The 22,480-nt window shown below is 35.0% G+C and overlaps 2 protein-coding genes across 7 annotated transcripts in view; both read left to right on the top strand.

Annotated features, from left to right (window-relative positions):
- The window catches only part of LOC138691652 (zinc finger protein 235-like), a 57,673-nt gene extending 39,046 nt beyond the window's left edge, over positions 1-18,627 (top strand). For 2 of the 6 annotated variants that reach the window (XM_069813853.1, XM_069813854.1), the window contains 4 exons: positions 11,282-11,419; positions 14,359-14,496; positions 15,060-15,139; positions 17,260-18,627. In XM_069813853.1, the coding sequence (XP_069669954.1) occupies positions 11,282-11,419; positions 14,359-14,496; positions 15,060-15,139; positions 17,260-18,142 (1,239 nt within the window). In that variant the 3' untranslated portion in view covers positions 18,143-18,627. Of the gene's footprint in view, positions 1-435; positions 3,342-9,776; positions 9,875-11,281; positions 11,420-14,358; positions 14,497-15,059; positions 15,140-17,259 lie in introns of those variants that run through there. The other 4 variants (XM_069813850.1, XM_069813851.1, XM_069813852.1 and 1 more) reach the window with 3 other exon arrangements.
- LOC138691651 (zinc finger protein 235-like) overlaps positions 1-22,480 on the top strand; it is a 146,244-nt gene that overhangs the window by 84,224 nt on the left and 39,540 nt on the right. The gene's annotated exons all lie outside the window — the stretch shown is intronic.

Here is a 22,480-nt window from a genome sequence, read left to right as displayed (position 1 = left end):
ACCTGCAATGATGCCATTACAGTAACATTGATATGCCTCCAGCAGCAGATACAGCTGCAACAATGAACTATTAAATTGTTAATATTATGTGGCTGCAGAACAAGCTGAAGTCTGAGTCTGTTGACTTAATGGGGTTTGTTCCGACTGGAGCAGTGGACTGAATGGATTATGAAACAAACATTCGATTTCGACCGCAGTTTTAACAGGGACGCAATGGTGTTAGAACAGAATAGAGACTGTAGATCGGTGTAGAGTATTTCATAGAGTATGAATCCGTTTCAAACTCATTTTCGATCGGAGGTGGACTTAACGCTTTTTCTTTCAGAGCTCCTCAATTACTAATACTATTTTATTTTTTTAAGATAATCTGTACTAAAAGTAACTGAAGGTGAAAGTCTAGACATTCTTTCCACTAATGACACTTACAATTTTTAGTGTTTCAGTTAGCCATAATAGTGGAGTTACAAAATTCTGCCAAAATATTCCTGAAGGGTACGACGGCATGAACTACGATTGTGCTATTTGCGGAATGTCTTTTCTCGAGTTTGCAAGACTCAAAAGCCATTACCACGTACACAAATGTCACAAGGAATTCAATGGCGATGTGAGTGGAAAGTGTTTTTCACGATCGGGAGATTTCGAAAAGCATTCACGCTTTCACTCAAGCGAGAAACTATTCAGTTGTGACGTTTGTGGAAAGTGCTTTTCAAGGTCCAACGATCTCAAGAGGCATTCAAGCGTGCATACAAATGAGAGGCCATTCAGTTGTGATGTTTGTGGAAAGAGTTTTTCCCGATCGTGGGATTTCGAAAATCATTCACGCGTTCACTCAGGCGAGAAACCATTCAGATGTGACGTTTGTGGAAAGTGTTTTTCAAGGTCCCACTATCTGAAGAGGCATTCACGCGTGCACACAAATGAGAGGCCATTCAGTTGTGAGGTGTGTGGAAAGTGCTTTTCAAAGTCCATCGTTCTCAAGAGGCATTCACTCGTGCACACAAACGAAAGTTCATTCAGTTGTGATTTGTGTGGAAAGAGTTTTTCACGCTTAGGAAATCTGGAGAGGCATTTGCTCGTGCATACAAATGAGAGGCCATTCAGATGTGACGTGTGTGGGAGGTGCTTTTCAAAGTGCGACGATCTCAAGAGGCATTCACTCGTGCACACAAACGAAAGTTCATTCTCTTGTGATGTGTGTGGAAAGAGTTTTTCGAGCTTAGGAAATCTGAAGAGGCATTCACACGTGCACTCAGGCGCGAAACCATTCTGTTGTGACGTGTGTGGAAAGTGCTTTTCAACCACCGCTTATCTCAAGAAGCATTCACTCGTGCACACAAACGATAGGCCATTCTCTTGTGACGTGTGTGGGAAGTGCTTTTCATCCTCCGACTATCTCAAGAAGCATTCACTCGTGCACACAAACGATAGGCCATTCTGTTGTCACGTTTGTGGAAAGTGTTTTTCGCTCTCGAATTATCTCGATAGGCATTCACGCGTTCACTAAGGCGTGAAACCATTTCGTTGTGACTTCCTTTTTCGGTCTCCGTACATTTCAATAAGCATTCCCTCGTTCACACGTGTCAGAGGCCATTCATTTGTAAAGTGCGTGTAACTCTTACAGAAGCTCTTCATATCCAAATGAGGCATTCTTTCTTGAAGCTTCTTTCATGAAGCTATTCAATACAGACTTCAGTGCAAAGTGTTCTTCTCGCGCGTAATATCTCTCTATGTATTCACGTGTTCACACAGGCGAGAATTCCTTTTGCTTTGATGTGTGTACGAAGGATTTGCACCCCGGAATATACTCTATCTGCATTCACTTGTTCACCAAAGCGGAAAGCCGTTTAGTTGTAAAGTTTGTGGAAAGGGTTTTTTGCGCTACAAATATCTCAATGTGCACTCACGTATCCACAGTTGAGAAGCCATTCAGTTGTGATGTGTGTGGGAAGTGTTTTGTACGTCCGTTTAATCTCCAGATACTTTTTCGTGAAAAACCATTCAGTTTTGATGTGTTTGGAATGGATTTTCCCGCTCGAAAAACCTTAATGTGTATTCACGTATGGATACATGAGAGAAAATCTTCAGCTGTCATGTGTATTAAATGCGTTGTTTATGGCCCACACATCTTAATATACACTCATGCGTATATTGTATAATAAATATTTAAATATCCTCTACTTTAATAACGGTATGATTTTATTATGTTAGCTTTAATTTGTACTTCAGCAAGGTAATCCTTTGTTCTTAACGTCTATAATAAATTTTCTAGGTTTAATTAATCAGGTAATCTATTATTACTTTGACTTTTATTGTAATAGTAAATTTAACATTAATTGTAATTATAATTTTAATTGTATCCTTAATACTATCGTTGCAATTCTCAGCTAGGGGTGAAGATTAGGCTATAATATACTGTTCATAACCCAAAAGTCATATGTTGGTTCTTGTGTGGAAAGTCTTTTTGTGCTATGAGGTGTCTTAAATGGTGTTTACGCTTACTTCCTGGCGAGAAGTGTTTGAATTGCCAAGTTTTGGCTTAACTTTGTGGAACAGTGGAAGTGTGAAATGTGATGTTTGTGGGAAGATGTATACACAGTCCAGGAGTCTAGAAACTCAGCAATCCATTGTCACAAGTGAAAACCGTAATAGTGGAATGGCTGGGAAAAACTAGCGGACTATAATCTTTTCAAAATGTAGGTACGCTTACACAAGCGAGAAACATTTCAAGAACCGTATCTGTCCACACGTGCGAGTAATACATTACCTTGGAAACGCTTGCTAGCGTACAAGCTCTACAGAATCCATTCTATTGGTAGGGTATGGTTGTTTTGTACTCACAGTTCCAGAAATTCACTGTGACTGGTAATAGCGATTTTATCTGAGAATTATTACGCGTTCGATAATATTAGACGAGGGATAAGAGCATTTATTCTTGGAAAACTACAGTGATTGCATTCCAGCTTTACTATCAAGGACTTACGGACAATAAGCTTGCGATTGGCACGAAAATCTTTAGATCCCCGTTGTGTTGTCCTTCAAGTTAATCTTCTGATCTGCACTCGTTTGACCTCCAAGGCTGTCGCATATACGTACCTACGTCACATCCGCTATGAATCACGTATCGGTCAGAGATGGCGCTTTCTCGCAGCTTCGACTTTGGAACTATTGAGAGTTGTAACCAGTGACAAACATCTGACGGTAACAAGATCACAGGTTTATTAGTTACACGTCAGCGGTATTGTGGAAAGAATTGTCTGGATTCAGGTTACCTAAAATGGCATGCACGCATACATACCAGTGAGAAGTAATTTATTTGCGATGATATCATTATTATTATTATTACTATTATTATTATTATTATTATTATTATTATTATTATTATTATTATTTTTATTTTTATTATTATTATAACAATTCTATGGATTTAATAACTTATTCTGCTACAATTACTGTTTTTAGTTAACTAACGTACCCAGAACTCGAATTTGTTTCCATGTTATCAGTATCATGTTAGATTTTTCTGTAGTTTTGAAAATAAGAGTTAAAAAATGTGAAAATTGACAAATTTCGTGGTAAAAAAAATACATGTATTAAGATAATCTAAGTTGTTTAGAGCTTTTAGTTATTGAAGGTTGCTGATTAGAGGCCTCTACTCAGTTTTTCTTTGTCACGCCATTAGTTTCTGTAAATTTTGTAAATAAGGACGAAAAACTTCATAATTTAAACAAGAATATCAATAAAGTGAAATGACGTACTGATTATTTTTAAAACACATTTTAATGGCGTAATATAACGTTGGTGACTATGAAATTAATTATTAAGCATTATATTATATTAATTACTGTAAATTGTTAGTAATAATTACACCCATTCAGATGATCAAAATATCGCTCGAAACGCACCAGTTTGTTGTCCTTGGGGGAATCCCTCTTTATGCATCAGTAATAATGCGGCAATTCTGCTTTTTTCAATTCGCCCGGGTCCCATATTTTTATGTTTTTCAAATCCTCCTCACTTCTGGAACCAGTTCGAAGCACCTAGTTCAAATGAACCAAGCACATTAACACAGAAGCATGGCACAACTGCTTCCAGAACATTGCTTGTAAGAAACATCCCATCATATACAAACTTGTACATTATTTAAAGAATGAGTAATCCAATGTAGACAGAATGATCCAGGAGTTGGATCTAGGACGAAGAGTAAAAGAAGCACGAAAACGAAAATATAAAAGCTTACATATAAGACTACAAAATATTTCACAAAGGTATCATGATTTTAAAGACTAAGGACATGTCGTTGAATATTTGCGTGCCTGTGGTTACAACATTCAAATCCGAATACATCCATCCGATACTTGGTTTCTGCAATAATAGGCCTAAAGTTTATCAGGAGATATTATGTAAACCATTCAAAACTTCGTTCCAACCGTATTATTGCAATATGAATTAAAAAAAATATGTAAAATAAGAAATACTGTATATGTGAATTTTCATAGTTCTAATTTTCTCTTGGGTTAATTTGTTTGCGTGAATTCTCTGGTGCGTCAATTGTCCATAGTTCAGATTTCATTTGGGTGAGAATTTTTTGTGTGAACTAGCACCGATATAAATATACTTGAACAATAAGACATATACAAACATATATGCGAAAACTCATTACGTACTTGTTCATTACTCAGTTACTAAGATACTGTTTGGAAAAGTTTGGTTATACTACTTAAAACGTATATAGGCATAGAGTTTTTGTTGATCAAGGTCTGAACAAATATGTTATGTATTTTCATTACAATTTAGACAACAAAATAACTATATTCGTTATGGATCAATATTTCAGACGAGATGCTGGTCCTCATTTTGATTTGCCTAACAAAGTATGGGCTCATTGGCTGAAGATTTTTGATATTTTTTTTTTTCTGCAGTGTTAACTACTTTTTCAAATTCAAACAAGTTAAATCTGATTAATTATGTAAACCATTCTGTTTATGGTTGTATTATTGAAATTAGTAGCCTACATAATTTTGAATTTGCTTTACTTACTCTCAACGCTCCACATATAGCCCTGGAGGAACGTAATGTAATATGTACTAGACATTTACCTGCCACTAGGAGACAGGATTGCGGAGAACCTATTGCTCAATATGGGCCTGTTCAGACATTGCTATGTAATACAGGAAACTATGTTAAAGCCGAAAATCGACTTCTAAATGGTTATATTCGTGACCTTTTCTTTTTTCCTGGACTCTCTTCTTCTCAAATACGTGAGAGGGTTTTCGAAGATAATATTCTCACACACGCTTTAAGCTAAAAAATAAATAATTGTCGCAAAAATCCACAAATGAAAAATTATATTTGTGCAAAATGTGATAATTTTGTATAATATTCTAAATAATTGTACATTAGACATAAAATTAGTATGGTTTATAGAAACAAAAAGTCATGTAATTGGTTTCCTAGAGTTTTATTACTTTCAGTCCATCTTACCACACTCTAGATGTGCATATGCAAGTAAATCATTAGAGGTAGTTTGTTGCAATTTTTGAAGTGGAGTATTAAAATGCGAGAAATGCGACTATGGCTTAAACCTTGCTGTCACATTTCAGCAAACTGTGGAGGAAGTTTGAACTGTGAACTTTCCTATAAGAACAGACAGAAACTGTCAAATTCGTACCGCAGTGCACTATTCTCTGCTCCTACTACTAATAGAAAACTTAAACTAAAACTAAACCCATTTTGAATCTTGCGTACACCACTTTTAACACTTGAATATAATTAATTGATGGACTAGTGGACTTACTCGTGTTAAATATGTAATATTTGTCCGGCTTACAGCTGTTTCAGTGCATCACGCACCATCATCAGAGCCTACTAGATCGCGGCGTCATCTCGAACTTCTCTGCCTGTTAGGAGGGTGTGTTTTATTGTTGGAATGTGTTGGATTGTGGAGTCGAATAGTGTGTGTGTACTGAAATTGATCTGTGTGTTCAGGATTTGATCGGGGTGTGTTTTAGTGTGTTTGTATATTTCGTATTGTTCTAGTGTGTTGAGTTTCTGGTTCTTGGGTTGTGTGTGTAGGATTTCCATGTCCGTATTTAAGTTATTGTATGTATGATTGGCATTGGTTATGTGATCGGCGTATGTAGATGTGTTGTGTCCTCTGGTTATAGCTTTAATGTGTTCTTTGTAGCGAGTTTGGAATGATCTGCCTGTCTGTCCTATACCACACACATAAACAACACATCTAACCACCCCATACAACACAAACATGCTGCATTCAGGACAATGGTACACAGATTACTCAACATACCTATGAACCAACAACACTACAATGAAGAAGTGAACACAATCAAATTCATAGCACAAGAAAACGGATACAATCCAAACATAATAGACAATATCATAAGGAAGACAAAACAAAAACTTAACAAACACATAAATACACAAAACACAACACAAACACAAGAACACAAGAAATACATCACACTAACATATGAAAACAAAAGCACACATAAGATCTCATCTTCATTCAGAAAACAGAAATACAACATAACATACAGAACAGAAACCACACTACAAAGACATCTCAACACACAAAAAACACAAACAAATAAATATGACCACACAGGTGTATACAAACTCACATGTAATAGTTGCGACAAGTTCTACATAGGACACACAGGCAGATCATTCCCATCTCGCTACAAAGAACACATTAAAGCTATTACCAGAGGACACAACACATCTACATACGCCGATCACATAACAAATGCCAACCATACATACAATAACATAAATACGGACATGGAAATCCTACACACACAACCCAAGAACCAGAAACTCAACACACTAGAACAACACGAAATATACAAACACACTAAAACACACCCTGATCAAATCCTCAACACACAGATCAATTTCAGTACGCACACAATATTCGACTCCACAATTCAACACATTCCAACAATAAAACACACCCTCCAAACAGGCAGAGAAGTTCGAGATGACGCCGCGATCTAGTAGGCTCTGATGATGGTGCGTGATGCACTGAAACAGCTGTGAGCCGGACAAATATTACATATTTAACACGAGTAAGTCCACTAGTTCATCAATTAATTAAAACTAAACAGTCAGAAGAATCTCCTTATTCATAATGTGCGTCCACTCCTGATTTACAGCCGAATGTAGCACGCTATTTCGCCATAATCGTGGTAAGATTAACGAGGCATTTCATTGAGAGAAGTTTTCCTTTCCCCTAAACATCCATTTGCCATGTTAATTAGAAGGAGAGAGAGATGCGGTTCAAGAGTGCCATTAATGCGAAGTAACACTTCATGTTTTTTGCAGAATTTATATACAGCCGTGGACGAATTTGGTTGAAAGAGAGGGAAACGGGAGGAAAAGCTTTAAAATGCACGGGAGAAGATGTGCTTACAAGGGAGTTTGGGCTGAGATAAACTGAATATGTGATCTCCAAGCCTGTTAGCCAGTTTTCTCTATCTGGTTTCGTTTCTCCACTGGAAGTAATTTTGAAGGTGAAAAGCCGGAAATGAACGTAAACTAATAGCTACCACATAAATGACTTAAGGATCACAATAACAAACGCAGAAAGGTGTTAGTCGGACATTGAAAGGTAGTTTCTTCTTTCACAGTACTAGTGGAGTCCAGTAACTAGCCCATATGACAAGTGTGATGTTCGAAGTCTGAACTGTAAAAGTCCCCTATGCGAATAAAGTGGGGTAACGTCGCTCATGTAACAGGGGTAATGTACGAACCTAACCGAGCGCATTTTTGTCGAAAATTGTTTGCAATATTAACGGAATCTCTATGGGCAAAGGAATGTAGGTCCGTGATCCATTTCTTTTAGGGCACATCCCGATAATCCTCTTAGAGGCTAAGGAAATCCTCTGGAAGGACGAATTTGTATACAGATCCTGTGTATCAAGTTTATAATGTTCACATTACTGGGCATAGGTATCCAGAAACCCACGTGTCACGGTCTTCTATGTGAATTGCTATCCAGCTAACTTTGGTATCTTTTCTAGAAGATTCTTTTAGGTCTCTATATATTTGCTGTATAGAGCTAATTATTCTGTGCTAATTTTGGTCTTACCTCGTAATTAAGATTTACGGCCCAAGGCAAGTTTGTAAATTTAAATATTTCAGTGCACAGTGGGCAGTATATTGTTGCATTGCATTCCGGAAAAATAGGAGTAAACGACATCCACAAACTTTCTCCACGACTTTCCATCCGTTGTGCTCTATATCGGCTTGTATTAGATACATGAATTTCTTTATTTCGGCAAATGTTTTCACTTATCTCGTATGAGATACAGTTGATTCTTGCTTACCGATTGTATGTTGTATTGTAACATTCTTTTTACAGTATTTGTATATGGAACTCGGGTCTTATGACTACTACTCTCGACATTAATAATTATAAGCAGTATCTGAATGTTGATAGAGAATGTTTTACTCTGTTTACGCAGGAAGGAACAATTGCACAATACCGAAGGAGCGAATATTTCTTATACGCGTACTTGTGACGTCATCTTATTTACTCGCAAATAAAAACGAAATTACACTCCTGATCTCCTGACCTCCAACTCTCCTTCACTTCCTCTTCTAACTGTCACATCTTATATCTTTTATATTTTATATCACACAAAATATCACTTATTTCACACATTACCTACATTTTATCTAAATTAAATCGACTGCAATGAATAGTATATGTTCAAATTACTTACTTAGGTAAGCGTAATTCTTTTCGTGAATTATTGTCCCAGTGACATGTTGCTAAGTTGTATGATTTGAGTGGAAGCTGTGGTGCGTGTCGTAGGAAAGTTGGTCAGGGAGTATTTTGTGACAGTTGTAGAATGTGATTTAATTATGGAAGTAGTAACACTGCTAGTGATGAGGTTAGTATATGTGATAACTGGTCATGTGAACTCTGTCACTATAAAACATTAGTTGTGAAACAGGAGGAAACCATCACCAGCGGGAACTTTCCAAAATCCAATTGGGAAAGTACACACTGCATATCATTCTGAAACTTATCCGAGACTAATTTTTCTACTCCTACCGTTTTTTTTTTTTACTATTTATTCTCTCTCTGTCTTCATGATATATTATTTTCATTACATTTCTATCTTTTAACTTGTTATAGGCCTACTAATATATATGTCGTAATCTCTTTCCCACCTGATGCTATATATTCCTAACTCTCTTAGTTCTTAGTTCTTACTGACATGTAACATGACTAATTCATACACCTCGCTGATTTTGCTATTTACGTCACTTGACTAATTAATTTAATACCTTTACACTATATTCTTATTCTTTACATAATTTAAGCGACTCATACACTTATCTTCCATTGTTCTACACTGTGACTTTCATGTCCTTTGTTTTCTTTTTTCACTTCGTCGATTTCCTACTTTACTCATCCGACACTATTCAGTAGACATCTGCATTTTGTTGGAAACGCCCGATCGAATCCAGTGGAACAAATCATATATAGAACTTACTGACAAACACTATCGTGAAACAATAGACTTTATTTGTTAGACAACTACTGTATCTTGTCCCTAGTCCCACATGCTCATCTGTGCTGATGTACACATTCGATTGTATTTTTGTGGTAAGTTTTGTGTGTTGTGGCGCGCACACATAAATATACACACTGCGCAGATGTGGACTTATTATTGCCAAGCTAGTAAGTCTATCTCATTATTTCACATTCTGCATATTAACTTAGGTTACTTAATTTCCTTTTTCAGTCGTAATGGACGAGATCAAGTTGGAACCTGGTACTGACCCAATTGGTATACAAACAAGTGGTATCGTAGATATAGAAGAGAAGAAGCCTTTATCTGAGGTATATTGAGAGCAATTACTATGTATTTTATGCTCGACCATGCCTAAATGTAGTAATTATACACCTAGTAGTAGCCCTTTAATGAACCTCATTAAAGTACACCTATTCATTAAAGTTCAGGTGATCCTCCAATTAGAAAATAGGATTGTAGCAATATGAAAGCGCAAGTATCGATTATTCTCGGATATGCCATCTAAAGACAACTAGCGAAACATCACGCAGGCTGGAAATCCAATACCCTCGGTGAAGGTTATGTTGAAGAATCGATTCAAATTTAAATTGAAATCTCACAATATTAAACTCAGTCGAAAAAACAACACACAAATTAATATCAATTCACCGTTATCTTCCAGCCTTTCCAGCACATTCCCGGAAATTCATTTCACCAGTTGCACAATAAATCACTTACATTTGAAATAAAGTCAGTTCTGTTACTATAATAATTAGCGTTAATTGTAAATAATATTAAAAAAATTCAGTGTGTCGTCTCGTTTTTCAATGTCTAATTTAATTTCAATGTTATATCACGATTAATGTTTATTTTACTCTCTAGATTATATCAAGGTCAATGTGGACATTTGTTTCTCGGAAAAATCAATACTTTCGCGTCTGCGCACATCTCATAATTTACGAGTTATTGCACAAGGTCATTTCCGCTCCTCATTCAGATAAGAATAAAATTAATACTTCTGAATAATTGCAAGTTAGAAATATGGTCGAGCATAAAAAGTCGTATGAAACTTGAATGTTATGGTAATTAAGACCCTCGTATGAAAATTGTGAAACTAACTTGCGCTCGTTGCATAAACATACTCGCGTCTTAATTACTACCATTATAGGCTCGTTGCATAATGTACTATTCTAAATGCGTCACTTATAACTAGGGAGCGCATTCCTTTGTAATTAATGGCTCTTTCTCCACTAGATGAAACACAACTAAAAAAGTTGAAAATTGTGAATGTGCAGTTGCAAACGGCATTTTATGTCACATAAAACATACATACTCACAATATAGTGTGAATACATACATTCAGGAAATATTTTACAAATACAAAAACCTTGAATTTTCTTATACTTGCATGGACTTTTAGAAGGACATTTAAATAATTTAAAACTGAATCAATAGTAGCTGATTTAGAATAACATTAACCTTTATATTTTGTGGTGGATCCTTCTGATCATACTGGCAACAAAATGTCACACAATAAATATATTCTTTTTCTCGTATATGCTGCGTTGCAACGCTTTTCAGATAAATTGTTTTAATGTTGGTTTTGGAATAAGGACTTTTGCGTTTGTTGACGTCAGTATTAATAAAAAATTTGGGCGGACTTTATAAATAGTCACGGGTTTTCGTGAACAACTTTTATACTGTTTTGTCTAATTATTTTGTTCTTTATGTTGCAGGAAGGAAATTTATTAGATTTGGACGTCACTAAAATAAAAACTGAATGTTTAGACCAAGGATATGACGTGAAATCAGAGATGACATTTGAGGAAACTGCAGTGCCAATTGTCTTTCCAGTGCTGAAGAGTGAAGCTGAGGTGAGAGCAGTGTGTGAAGTTTCTTGATTGCTAGTCCTATCTGATTTACTGGCTGATGTGCCTACTACAGTAAAGTGACGAGCGAATGTATTGGTTGCTCCAGAGCCATCTTCATTTACAAGCCGGAGCATGGGTAGAAGTGGCAACGCTGAGTTGAGGCAGGCGAAAGGGAAATAAAGGCATGACGTCAGTCGCTTTAGTGATTTTATTTGTTTGTCACATGTACACTTTCAACGTTATTTGGTAGAAAACTAAGTGCATATGACCAAGATTCAGTGTATTGATGTACGTAATTTATTGCGGAATGCGACATGGTATTTTATTTGACTTTCAGAATAGCGCGTAATTACTTGCAAAGAGGCATTAATGACTTTAATAAATTAAAATCATACGTGTTTTTTATCGATGGTACAAGGGAGAATAAATAAATATTTAAAGAAATGTTACTTGTACCAAAAATAAATCAAATAACGACGTATTTTCGCAGTACCCTATTCCAATCAATTAACCATAATGTGGCTAGTAAATTGACAATGTTTTGGCGCTTTATGTTTTTTCACCTCTGACGTGAAAGGTCTAGGATATCATGCAATTATCTGTCGTGCCTTTCTATAAATATTTCAGATGCCCAGGAAACCAGTTTTAATTTGAACCTCGCCAGTCATCATAACAATACTGTTATCCGAAATTATTTGTTGTAAATTTTCTAAAATATAATTTTAAGTAGGCCAAGGCCAAATATAATGCGTATGAAAAAAAAAAAAAAAAAAAAAAAAAAAAAAAAAAAAAAAAACATACCTTCAATATAATACGTAACAAAACACATCCTTATCTATTTAGTTTATGCCTATTAGCGTAAACTCAATGCACTTTAAATCCTGTAAATACGAAGTGGAAAGAAACATGATTATAAATTTGTTACAAAAGGAATAATATTAACCCTCAAATGGTGTTGCTTTTTAAATGTACGTTAAGGATATCTATCCATATCAGTCTATATACGACCCATAGATACCAGTTCAGGGTTAATAAATAACCTTGAAAATCAGCAAATGAGTGTATGCATCTACAAAGTATAGTTAGTTTTGACGTATAGCAAGCATTCCGAATCTTCAACAAAACTTGCAACATTTATAGGATCACGAAGCAACTGTTTTCAATGAACTTGAATATCAACGGCGTAACTTTATTCATATAGCAGGCGAGACCCAACAATTTGGCTAGAATTCTGATACACCACAAACCACAAGTAAGACTATAAAAAATGTAGATTATACAATATTTGATAATTTAGAAGAATTGTCAGTCACTTTGTCATTAATAATAACCGTAGAAAAAGCTAGAGACTGCAGCCGTATTTTGATTTATTGTCTTGTTTTTATCGCCAACACGCACTTAGTTTATAATACATCAACAATTAACGTTTGGGACGACCGTCAACATAATTCCATCGACACGCACTTATATTGTAACATTAATTTACATTGAAAATCGGCATTAGTACAAACACGTGTTCTGGATAGTAGGCCTCCGTTTGACAGTTAATTACAGTGTTGCCGATGTATGGCTCCGGCTTGTAACTGAAGAAAGCTCTGCTAGCTCTCATTCTTTGAATTTTTCATGCTGTATTCATTACTAAATCTTTTCCACCTCATTTTTTGCATAGAGACTGCGATGTTTTTATCTGTACTAATGTCACGAGAGGTCTGAGATTTATCTGGGAAATCTCAGACCTCGAGTGGCATTTATTAGGACTATTTCGTGAATAAAATAAAAATGTAAATATTATATCCCTAAAATTCGATCATAAAATATTAATAGTTGTATATTAACGAATACTTAACCTATTCGGGCATTGTGAAGTTGAAATACTCGTAGATGAATATCGATTACTGCAATAAAGAAATTCGATGTTATTATTCAGTAATGCCAATTGCGAAAAGCGAAATACAGGTTTAACAATGCTAATTACATGTACTGCACTTTTCTCTTATTCTTATTATAACATAAATACATTTTCATTATCTTCTGAATACATAATTTAATTTAACAGTAATAGTGGGGACAGCTATATACCAATGCTTATGTATTCACAGCGAGACATGTTGCTACACAGTGATGCTATCTCTGTATTGTTACACCTAATTAAAACACGAATTTTATTACGCCATACAGAAGGCAGTTTGATCAAAGTCCTTATAACTATGCAAGGACTTCAGGTTTGATATGCGATGATGTTACATAAATTTTAAATCTGACTTTCCATTAATTATTTCATTTCATTCACAAAATACAAATTTTATAGGCTACAATTATTATAGGTTAAGTTACCTGTGGAAGCAGGACCAATGTCAGCTGTGCCTTATTTCGACCGTTACAATCAGTGCTACACGAAAGAATTTTTTATAGCTCGACAAACGCATTCTCGCTGTAGTGTTTAACAGAAGTAAAGCTGCATCTACACAGTTCAATATTCCAATCGCATATGCGTGCAGTCTGGGAAGAATTTTGAAAGAATCAAGTTTAAAAGGTACGTTCAATTAAGATGCATGAAGATTTTGTGTCTACATGGTGCGCCGTTTTGAACGTCGTCTTCACTGCGTAAATATATTAATTAATATTAAATATCAATCTTGCATTCATTGCTTTAAAGTTGAAAGAAAAGTTTAACCGTGTAGTTGCATCTTAATGTATTCATGATCATCAATTTACGGGGAAACAGTTGGCGACAACAACTAAACAAAAGAACGACCGTGCGATAAATTGATAGTGATAAATCTAGGTGCAAAAATTGTCGCAAAGTCTAACTGTGATTGGTTGGAATTCAAATTCCATTACACTTCATTGGTCGAAAATGGAATGACGTCATATAAACGAAATAGTCGCCATAATTTTTACCCTGTCCAATTTTTAACTCAGTTATCTTCTTTATGTTGCAGGAAGGAAATTTATTAGATTTGGACGTCACTAAAATAAAAACTGAATGTATAGACCACAGATATGACATGAAATCGGAGATAGTATTTGAGGAATCTGCAGTGCCAATTAACTTTCCCATGCTGAAGAGTGAAGCTGAGGTGAGTGCAGTCTATGAAGTGTGTTGGTCGGTAGTCCTCTTTTGTTACTTTCTGGCTGATGTAGCTGCTACAGTCATCCTAGTGATAACTTTTACTGTCCAATTTGTAACTTAATTATTTTAGTAGCACTGTTTAGTTTATTTGAATGATATATGTACTAGAGTGAAAATGAATGTTCACATCCTTCATAAAATGATTCCATTACTGACTTCGCTCTAATGATTGGGTGAGTTGTATATTTTTACTCTCAGATTTTCACGTATTAGCTCTCTGATGCTCACCGTGAGCATCTTAGAATTTCCTGTGAGACTCATTGTCATTTGCACTTTGAATTAACTTATTCGGATGCAAAATGTATTAAATACGCGATATATCACACAAATGCAGTCAATTCCGTTTTTAATATTCCGTCGTTATTTCCAAATCAAGTTTCTGCCAACAATTCTTATATTGTATACTGCATTGGTAGAATTTATATTCAAATCTGTGGAGTATATAAACTGCCATGGATTGATTCCCGTGTATTATTCTCCTATGTGTCTGTTTTACATGAACTTATACAGGAAGAGTTTTGTGAGTTGGATCAAGTGAAGGAGGTCAAACTGCAAGTAACAGCAGAAGAAAATGAAGTCTCAACTGAGAGGTGAGTGAACTATAGCAGTTTGTTGTTCGTTCTATTGCTTTATTTAAATAATGACAACATATTAGTACATTATGCAACGAGCCTATAATGATAGTAATTAAGAAGCGAGTATGGATGTTTATGAAACGAGCGCAAGCGAGTTTCATAATTTTCATACGAGCTTCTTAATTACCATTATAGGCGAGTTTCATCGACTTTTTATGCTCGACCATATTTCTAACTTGAAATTACAGTATTCAGATGTATACATTTTATTTGTATCTGACAAGATCGGAAGTGACCTTGTTCTAGGTCGTGAACTGTGAGATGTGCGCAGACGCGAAAGTATTGATTTTTTCCTAGGAACAATAATGGCATTGTCCTTGTGTAATCCCGTTAAACTTGGTATAACTTTGATTATTGAATTCGACATTGAAAAACGAGATGACAAATTGAATTTATTTGAATATTATTTACAATTAATGCTAATTATTATAGTAACAGAACATAACCTTCTGCGACAGTATTGGATTCCCAGCCTCCGTGACTTTTCGCTAATTCTCTTTCGATTGCATATCCGAGAATAATCGATACTTGCGGTTTTATAACGGTACAAAGCTGACTCGTTTTTGGCTCAACACCTGTAAGCTGAGTTGTCATTGGCTGAATACACCTGAACTTTAATGAGTAGGTGTACTTTAATGACATGCATTAAAGGACTGCTACCAGGTCTATAACTACTACATTTCGGCATGGTCGAGCATAAACATATTTATACCGTTATAAAACCACAAGTATCGATTATTCTCGGATATGTAATCGAAAGAGAATTAGCGAAAAGTCACGGAGACTGGAAATCCAATATTGTCGCAGAAGGTTGTGTTCTGTTACTATAATAATTAGCGTTAATTGTAAATAATATTCAAATAAATTCAATTTGCCATCTCGTTTTTCAATGTCTAATTTAATTTCAATGTTATATCAAAGTTAATATTTAGTTTACTCTGTAGTTTCCTATAGGCTGTCAAGGTCAATGTGGACATCTGTTCCTCGGAAAAAATCAATTCTTTCGCGTCTGCGCACATCTCACAATTTACGAGGTATTGCTCAAGGTCAGTTAGATACAAATAAAATGAATAATTTCAAGTTAGAAATATGGTCGAGCATATAAAGTCGTATGAAACTCGCCTATAATGGTAATTAAGAAGCTCGTATGAAAATTATGAAACTCGCTTGCGCTCGTTTCATAAACATGCATACTCGCTTCTTAATTACTATCATTATAGGCTCCTTCCATAACGTACTATTATAGTTTCTACGTGATTATTTTTTTATGAAAACTCCAGTTTACGTTGCGGACATAAATGGCATGAATGATATAATATCCTATCTCTATCACGAACACCTGCCCTACCGCTCCTTATCACTCCCACAACTACCAACTAGTGGAGATGATGTTGCTGCTGTCAGAGAAAATACCAAGGCATAGACTTGCCTTCAACTTTTCACATTTAATGGAGAACAGTTCACTGACCATTTGATTGACTAATGGAATGTAGTCTGGAAATATATTTCCTGTTGCGTTCTTAGGTTTGATCCTTCATTTGTAATAGAGTTTTGTGTATAGCTCTGAAGGAAGTGAATCCTACTTCTCTGCAGCATGTCCATCACAGATCCTGATTTATAACAAAGAAATTAGAAAACCTGTGTCCATTTCAAATTTTGGATTTAGTGTTATTATTATTATCATTATTATTATTATTATTATTATTATTATTATTTATCATTATTATTATTTAATTTGTACCATAGTTTTTTATTTTATTATATTAATTGTATCACTGTGTTGGACTTCTATTGTCCAGTGTCTGTTGTCCAGCACATAAATATTAATAATAAAATGAATAATTATAATTATTACTATCATTATTACTGTTATTATTATTATTATTATTATTATTATTATTATTATTATTATTATTATTACTATTATAACTTATTTTTTTAAGATAATCTGTACAGAAGTAACTGACGGTGAAAGTGCATTGTCAATTTTTCCTATATTACTTTGCTTATGGTGCATATATTTCTTAATTCTAAGTGTAGACATCCTTTCCACTAATGACACTTATAATTTTTAGTGTTGCAGTTAGCCATAGTAGTGCAGTGGGAAAATTCTGCGAAAATATTCCTGAAGAGGACGACGGCAAGAAATACGATTGTGACATTTGCGGAATGTCTTTTGTCGACTTTGCAAGACTCAAAGGCCATTACCAAGTACACAAATGTAACAAGGAATTCAATGGCGATGTGCGTGGAAAGTGTTCTTCCAAATCCGGAGATTTGGAAAAGTATTCACGCGCTCACTGTTGTGAGGCTTGTGGAAAGTGCTATTCAAACTCCAACGATCTCAAGAGGCATTCACGCTTGCACACTAACGAGAGGCCATTCAGTTGTGACGTTTGTGGAAAGTGCTTTTCAAAGTCCTGCTATGTCAAGACGCATTCATTCGTCCATACAAATGAGAGGCCATTCAGTTGTGACGTGTGTGGAAAGAGTTTTTCGCGCTTGGCACATCTCAAGAGACATTCAGGTGTGCACACAAACGAGAGGCCATTCAGTTGTGATGTGTGTGGCACGAGATTTTCGCGTTTGCATGATCTCAAGAGGCATTTACCCGTGCACACAGGCGAGAAACCATTCTGTTGTGACGTGGTTGGAAAGAGTTTTTTGCGCTTGGCTCATCTCAAGAGACATTCAGATGTGCACACAAACGAAAGGCCATTCAGTTGTGACGTATGTGGCACGAGATTTTCGCGTTTGCATGATCTCAAGAGGCATTCACCCGTGCACACAGGCGAAAAACCATTCAGTTGTGACGTGTGTGGAAAGTGCTTTTCAAACCCTGACTATCTTCAGAAGCATTCACGCGTGCACACAAGCGAGAAACCATTCAGTTGTGACGTTTGTGCAAAGTGTTTTTCGCTCTCAAAATATCTCAATAGGCATTCACGCGTACACTGAGGCGTAAAACCATTTCGTTGTGACGTCTTTGGAAAGAGTTTTTCGGTCTCCATACATTTCAGTAAGCATTCACGCGTACACACGAGTCAGAAGCCATTTGTTTTGTGAAGTGAGTGCGAACTCTTTTAGAAGCTCTTCAAATCTAAATGAGGCATTCTTTCGTGCAATCTATCATGAAGCTATTCAATACAGACTTCAGTGCAAAGTTTTCTTCTCGCGCGGAATATCTCTCTATGCATTCATGTGTTCACACAGATCTCAATGTGCATTCATGTATCCACAGTTGAGAAGCAATTGAGTTGTGATATGTTTGCAGTGGATTTTTCGAGCTCGGAAAATCTTAATGTGTATTCACGTATGCATACATAAGAGAAACTCTTCAGCTGTCATGTGTGTTGAATGCGTTTTTTATGGCCCGCACATCTTAATTTACATTCATGCGTGTACTTAATTATATTTTATAATAAATATTTAAATATCCTCTACCTTCATCACTGTATGGATTTATTATGTTAGCTTTAATTTGTACTTCTGCAAGATAACCTTTGTTTATTCTAAAACTCTAAAATAAATTGTCTAGGTTTTTTTAATCAGGTAATCTTTTAATACTTTGAGTTTTACAGTAATTGTAAATTTAACATTAATTGTAATTATAATTTTAATGTTGTTATTAATACTGTAGTTGTAATTCTCAGCTAGGGGTGAAGATTAGGCTTGATGGCATTATCTCTGCCAGGTTAAATAAATATTAATTAGTATACTATCCTGTTTATATACAGAAGCCATATATGATGGATCTTGTGTGGAAGGTCTTTTTGTGCTAAAAAGTACCTCAAATGGTGTTTACGCTTACTGCCTGGCGAGAAGTGATTGAATTGCCAATGTTTGGCTTAACTTTGTTAAATAGGGGAAGTGTGAAATGTGAAGCTGCACAAGCTCGTTGTGATCCCCACATATGCAGTCAGTTCGAAGCAGCTAGGTCAAGTGAACCACGCACATTAACACAGAAGCATGGCACAACCGCTTCCAGAACATTGCTTGTAAGAAACATCCCACTCTATACAAACTCATACATTATTTAAAGAATTAGCAATCCGATGTAGACAATAATGCAGGGCTTGGAACTGGGACGAAGAGTGAAAGAAGCACAAAAACGAAAATATAAAAGCTCAAATATAAGGCTGCAAAATATTTCACAAAGGCATAATGAATTCTAAGACGAAGGACGTGTAGTTGAATATTTGCGTGCCTGTGGTTACAACATTCAGATCTGAATAAATCCATTCAAGACTCGGTTTCTGCAATAAAATAGGCTTAAAGATTTTCGGGAGATATGTAAACTATTCATAACTTTGTTCCACCTAAATTATTGCAATATCAGTTTTAAAAATATATAAAATAATAACTACTGTATATGTGAATTTCATTTGTTCTAATTTTCTCTTGGGTCAATTTGTTTGGGCGAATTCTCCGATGCGTCAATCGTCCATGGGTCAAATTTCATTTGGGTGAATAATCTTTGTGTGAACTATTACCGATATAAATGCACTTGAACAGTACGATATATACAAACATATGTAGGAAAAATGAGATAGGTAGCAAACTGATTACATTCACTTGTTCATTACTCAATTACTAATATAATGTTTGGAAAAGTTAGGTTATACTGTACTAAATAATTGATTAAATGGCTATCTTACACGTGTTAAATGTGTAAGCATGTGCTGCTTATAGCTATTTCGGTGCTTCTTCACACTATCCTCAGACGGCGTCATCTCGAACTTCGCTGCCTGTTGTGTGGGTGCTTTCGATTGTTGAAAAGTTTTGAAATGTGGTGTCAAATAGTGTGTGTGTTCTGAATTTGATCTGTGTGTTGAGAATTTGATCAGGGTGTGTTTTAGTGTGTCTGTATATTTCATATTGTTCTAGTGTGTTGAGATTTTGGTTTTTGGGTTGTATGTGTAGGATTTCCATGTCTGTATTTATGTTATTGCATGTGTGGTTAGCATTAGTTATGTGCTCGGCATATGTAAATGTAATATGCCCTCTGGTTATTGCTTTAATGTGTTCTTTGTATCGAGTGTGGAATGATCTGTCTGTCTGTCCAATGTAGAAACTGTCGCAATTATTGCAAGTGAGTCTGTATACGCCGCACATCCTTACATAATTATCACGAGTAAGATCGCCATTTAATCAATTATTTACATTCAAGTGTTAAAATTAGTGTACGAAAGATTCAGCATGGATTGTACTGTAAGTTACAACTTAAAACGTATGTAAGCCTAGAGTTTTTGTTGATCAGTGTCTGAATAAATATGTTATGTATTTTCATTACAATTTAAACTACAAAATAACTATATTCGTTATGGATCAATATCGCAGACCTGATGCTGATCCTCATTTTGATTTGGTTAACAAAGGATGGACTAATTGGCTGAAGATTTTTGATAATATTGTATCTACAGTTTTAAATACTCTTTCAGATTCAAACAAGTTAAATCTGATTAATTATGTATCTGATTCTGTTTATGGTTGTATATGTGAAATTAGTACTAGTATACATAATTATGAAATTGTTTTGGCTACTCTCAATGCTCCACATATAGCCCTGGAGGAACGTAATGAAATATATACTAGACATTTACCTGGCACTAGAAGAGAGCAGTATGCAGAATCTATAGCTCACTATTGACATATTCAGACACTCCTAACTTTATGTAATACAGGAAACTATCTTAAAGCCGTAAATCGACCTCCTAATGTTTATATTCGTGACCTTTTTGTTTTCCTGGACTCTCTTCTCAAATACGTCAGAAGGTTTTAGATAGTAACTAGTGGCTTGTGCAGCAAATGCTGCTGCAAACTAAGTTCGTTAGATGTTCAAATAAAAATTTTTCAGATTTATTTTCAATGAATACTTGTCTTTTTATAGTTATTTGCTTCCATAATAATGAAACATACTCCCTCTGAATGGATTTTTTTAGACCAAATACTTTTTCTTGAACCTATCCATCTTCAGTTTTTGAGTTTCAACGCGAAAACGCAAGTATCAATGTCAGGACGGTAGCAGTAGCTATTTCAGGTCATTGTGGATTGTAGCAGTTAAAAAAATGTCAGGTTTGCTAAGCTTTCGAACAATAGCATTTTCGTATAGTTGCTGCATATAGAACTTGAAATGTAGAGCGTAAAATCATTTTATCCTACTAAGAGATCTTGCTGAAATGATCTGGAGACTACAAAATTTTCTAGGCCTCTTATTTTATCAGTAAGTAATGCCTTTTTATCTTTCCTTAGGAACTGTAATTTTTGCGCTCTCTCGAGCCAATACTGAAGACAATGACACATATCAATATCAATATCTACACTTCACCACCATTAAGTATACGAAAAAGACCCAACCCCACTGGGTTAATAAGTATAAAAATATTTTATTTTTAATAACAATATTATTATCTTACTCAAGTTTAGTAGTTATATATAGCAGCCACTCAGTAAATTATAGAAATGAAGATCTAAATTCAGATATTCTCTACATTTACTTACATAACCACAAAGCGTTTCACTTTCATGTCATCAATATAGCATCAATATTATGTACAATTAATGAAAAAATAGATGCATCATGGTATTAACTATAATAATATTTAATTTCTAATGGTAATAATGTCATCAAACCACCTCAAGTTTCATAGATATGAATATCCAATACACAGCTGTACTCAGAAAATTATACACTGCAGAATCAGTTTTTGGTTTTTAATAACAAACTGTATAGAGCTCTAAATATGTCTGCAATCCTGCAGGTCATGGCCTTCGTGTAATAGCGTATTGTTTATTGAAGTGTGTGTTTTGTTCTGAAATTCAATCAAGTCGGCCGTGATTGAATAAAATTAGTTCTCAAAACTGACAACAGATGGATTTTGGAAAATAGGAAAATTATGTAGGAAAATTGACATTTCACTGAAAACTACTACATTTCCGAAAAACTTTGGATGCCAGGCATGAAAATGAGGGGTCACTCATTAAAATCCGTTCAGCCATTTTCCCGTAATTTCCATTACGAGTTCAAATTATATATATATATATATATATATATATATATATATATATATATATAATGACACAGGATTTAGGCTTGAAAATAAATAATTGTCGCAAAAATCGACAAATGAAAAATTATATTTGTGCAAAATGCGAAAATCTTGTACAATATTCGAAATAATTGTACAAAAAAGATAAAATTTATAAGGTTTATAGAAACAAAAAGTTATGTAATTTGTTTCTTGGAGTTTTATTATTTTCAGTCCATTTTACCACAATTTAGATGTGCTTATGCAA

The sequence above is a fragment of the Periplaneta americana genome, chromosome 16 (assembly GCF_040183065.1).
Source record: "Periplaneta americana isolate PAMFEO1 chromosome 16, P.americana_PAMFEO1_priV1, whole genome shotgun sequence".
NCBI classification, from domain to species: Eukaryota; Metazoa; Arthropoda; class Insecta; order Blattodea; family Blattidae; genus Periplaneta; species Periplaneta americana.
Note: the sequence above shows the minus strand (reverse complement) of the source record. Positions and strands in the feature narration are given on the sequence as shown.